This window comes from Nerophis ophidion, linkage group LG04 (assembly GCF_033978795.1).
Source record: "Nerophis ophidion isolate RoL-2023_Sa linkage group LG04, RoL_Noph_v1.0, whole genome shotgun sequence".
In the NCBI taxonomy this organism is placed as follows: Eukaryota; Metazoa; Chordata; class Actinopteri; order Syngnathiformes; family Syngnathidae; genus Nerophis; species Nerophis ophidion.
Window position 1 is genome coordinate 80,113,483 of NC_084614.1, and position 4,087 is coordinate 80,117,569.

At 29.4% G+C, this 4,087-nt stretch overlaps 1 protein-coding gene and 1 non-coding gene across 2 annotated transcripts in view; one reads left to right on the forward strand and one right to left on the reverse strand.

Annotated features, from left to right (window-relative positions):
• The window catches only part of vtnb (vitronectin b), a 9,981-nt gene extending 7,811 nt beyond the window's left edge, over positions 1-2,170 (forward strand). The window contains exon 8 of the mRNA XM_061899222.1: positions 1,909-2,170. Coding sequence (XP_061755206.1) covers positions 1,909-2,045 — 137 coding nt within the window. The 3' untranslated portion in view covers positions 2,046-2,170. The remainder of the gene's footprint in view (positions 1-1,908) is intronic.
• A 1,586-nt stretch (positions 2,171-3,756) lies between these two features.
• On the reverse strand, positions 3,757-3,830 carry trnat-agu (transfer RNA threonine (anticodon AGU)). Its single transcript has one exon. It is a non-coding gene; the product is annotated as a tRNA-Thr (tRNA).
• Between the last annotated feature and the right edge of the window lie 257 nt (positions 3,831-4,087).

Genomic DNA, 4,087 nt, shown 5'->3' on the forward strand with positions numbered 1-4,087 from the left:
ATTATCCAATATTTTTAACACATTTTACAAACAAATGATTTTGTTTTTCCACCATTGCACATTTATCAACATTTTTAACAAATTGAACAAAAAAATGTTTATAGGTTTTTAACACATTCTATTAACAAATTTTTCAACATTTTGACAGTTTTTTAAAACATTTCTAAACAAAAGAATTATACAGTTGTAACACATTTTAGTAACAAATCATTCATTATTTTCCAACGTATTTTCCAAAGTAATTCTTCAACATTTTTAACACGTTTTACAATTTTTTCAACATTTCCAACTATTTTACTAACAATTTTTTAAATATTCTTTATACATTTTAAAAACCCCTATTTCAACATTTTGAACATTTTTCAACATTTCTAACGCATTTTACAATCAACTAATTCAAAATTTCTAAAATATTTAACATACAACTTTTTCAACATTTTGACAATGTTTCACTTTCTAACATTTTACTAACAAATGATTCAATATTTTTAACACATTTTACTAACAAAGCATCCAAAAATTTTAAATCATTTCACAGATACCATGTTCAACATTTTTTATAAACAAATGCTTTTGTTTTTGTAAAACATTGTAAAAACAACTTTGTCCAACTTTTTAACAATCCATCAACATTTTTGACAAATTTAACAAATAACTTTACAAACTAATTTTTTATTCCTAACACAACTTTTTCAACATTTTGACAAATTTTCCAAATTTTTACTACATTTCACAAACATTTTTTTTTTTTACATTTCACCAACAACGTTTTCCACATTGCTAACACATTTTACCAACAACTTGTGTTAAAATACATTTTAACACATTTCACTAACAGATTTTTCAATTTTTCTAACACATTTTACAATATTTTAGCACATTTTAGTAACATATTTTTCAACATTTTACGACATTTCACTAACACATTTTCCTACATTTCAACACATTAACAAATCATTTTTCAACATTTTAAAACATTTTACTATAATTTTTTTTACATTTTACAAACAATTTTTCAACTTTTTAACACAGATTACTAACACATTTTTCAATATTTAACACATTTTACTAACACTTTTTTCAACATTACAACATATTTTTTAACACATTTTAACACATTTCACTAACACATTTTTCTACATTTTAACACTTTAACAACTCATTTTTCAACATTCTAACACATTTTACCAACAACTTATTCAAAAATTTTTAACACATTTTACTAACACATTTTTCTACATTTTAACATGTTAACAACTAACCTTTTCAACATTCTAACACATTTTACTAACAAATTTTTCAACATTTTAAAACATTTTACTATCATTTTTTTTACATTTTACAAACAATTTTTTTACTTTTTAACACATATTACTAACACATTTTTCAATATTTAACACATTTTACTAACACTTTTTTCAACATTACAACATATTTTTTAACACATTTTAACACATGTCACTAACACATTTTTCTACATTTTAACACTTTAACAACTCATTTTTCAACATTCTAACACATTTTACCAACAACTTATTCAAAATTTTTTAACACATTTTACTACGAACTATCCGATATTTTTAGCACCTTCGCGAATAACTTTTGCAAACTTTTAAAAACATTTTACAAACAAATGTTATTTTCTCTCAATATGCTAGACATTTTACCAAAATCCTTTACATTTTAACTATTTCTCAACATTAACATATTTTCCAAATAACTTTTTCAACATTTTTAACATATTTTCAAAATAACTTTTTCAACATTTTTAACAATTTCTCAACATTTCCAATCCATTTCACAAACAACTTTTTCAACATTTTTAACCCATTTTTCAAACAAAATGTTCAACATTTTCAGCAGAAATGTTGCAAGTAAACAGTGTACATAAATGTGTGGCGTGCACAGATCGCTACTACAGAGTGGACCTGCGGACAAGACGCGTGGTCGCCGTCCAGCCGCCTTACCCACGATCCATCGCCAAGTTCTGGATGGGCTGCCAGCAGGAAGACGCGGCTGACACGTCACGCGCTGAAAAAAGATGAGAGGGGTCATTCCTCATAGATGTCTAAAAAAAAGTCTTTACGATAATTCAGTATTTTATGTCGACGATGCATAAAAAATACTAACATGTTCTCTTCTATGCATGAATAAAGTCAATACATCAGCACGATTGTACGCCTCTTTTTTACATAATAAATGTCTAATAAATGTTGATGCATGTCAAACCTAGAGCATATCTGGTTGTCAAATCATTGAATTTCAACGTACACAAAAACCAAGGCACTTTCAACAAATTCAAACATCCAAAAGTCTTTCTCTTAAACATGTAGAGCAGGGGTCGGCAACCCAAAATGTTGAAAGAGCCATATTGGACCAAAAATACAAAAACAAATATGTCTGGAGCCGCAAAAAAATAAAAGCCATATTACATGTGTCATGAGATATAAATTGAATTAAGAGGACTTAAAAGAAACGAAAGGAGCTCAAATATACAGTACTTACAAATGACGCATTATGATGCAATATAGCTTGCCTAAATAGCATGTTAGCATCGATTAGCTTAGGCAGTGACCAAATATGTCTGATTATAACTCCACACAAGTCAATAACGTCAACAAAAACTCACCTTTGTGCATTCATGCACAACGTTAAAAGTGTGGTGGACAAAATGAGACAGAAAAAGCAGTGGCATAAAACATTACTAGAAAGTCGGAGAAAGTTATACATGTAAACAAACTACGGTGAGTTCAAGGTCCGCCAAAACGAGTAGGACAAAACGGCGCTCGCCAAATACTGGAATCAGTGAAGCATGTTTGATAAAAACAGTGTGCTTTATAACAATACGGGAGGTTTGTGTCATGTTTGTCCTTCTACGGAAACCATATTAAAACAATATTTTCAATATTTTTTTTCCCCTCATCTTTTTCCATTTTTCATACATTTTTGAAAAAGCTAGGGCGGCGGCGCTAGAGCCGAGGGTTGCCGACCCCCGGTGTAGAGGAAAGAAAGCTAAAGCAAATACAAACAGAATATAAAAATAATAAATAATAATTAAAAAATATAGGATAAAATAATATAAGATATCAGCATATAATTTATACTGTATATATAATATATAATATTATATATATGTTATGTTTTACATTGCTACTATGGAACATTTTACTGACAAAATTCAAACAGACAAAAACAAGGCTCATCTAAACCACTTTAAATGTCTGCAATAACAAAATAAATTGAAGGGCTTTTGTATTTTTAATAGTTTAAAAAGATTAATTTAATAATTTGAAATCATTAAGCGACATTAATGAAGTATTCTAGTAGCATGTTAGCTAATGTCACAAATATGTCAAGTCATAGTTCCCACAGCAATTTTACATTTAAAAGCCCGATTTTCCGAACTTCTTTTATTATAATTAACTAAAGCAGAAAAGTAAAATGTATTTTTTTAAGACCCGTTAAAGCACTGGAGTTGCTCAATGGCTTAAAAAAAACGACTTTTAATGGCCAAAGATAAGCTTTGAGAGATGAACTACGAGCCTACCTGACCCAAGGACGTCATTTCCTGGTCACATGACCGTCACGTGACACCCGTTTTCAAAATGTGCGGGTTGAATCTATTCTTGATGTTTACTTCTTTTTTCGAATCAATTCATTAATTATGTCATGTCCGACAAAAAAAAACGTTTACTATATATAATGGTTCTGAGGAACCATTCGTCTCAAGAAAAAAAGTTTAAAAAAAATAAAAAAAGGCACCGCTGGGATTCGAACCCAGGATCTCCTGTTTACTAGACAGGCGCTTTAACCAACTAAGCCACGGCGCCGGTTAGCCAACACGCACGATATAATGTTTATCAACAAGTGGTTTACTCGATGATATGAACTATAATGTTATCATAAAACGTCTGTGACATAAATTATCTTCTTAAATAATAGTGACGTAATTTTTAGGCAGTTTCAATATCACTTTTCCCTCCTTCATGACGGACTATCTTCGGAAGTCTATAATAACGTTGCCCAAAATCCACATTGGAACTATTTCGAAAGGCAAAACTGCTCATTTTTTTTTTTTTTGCTCTGC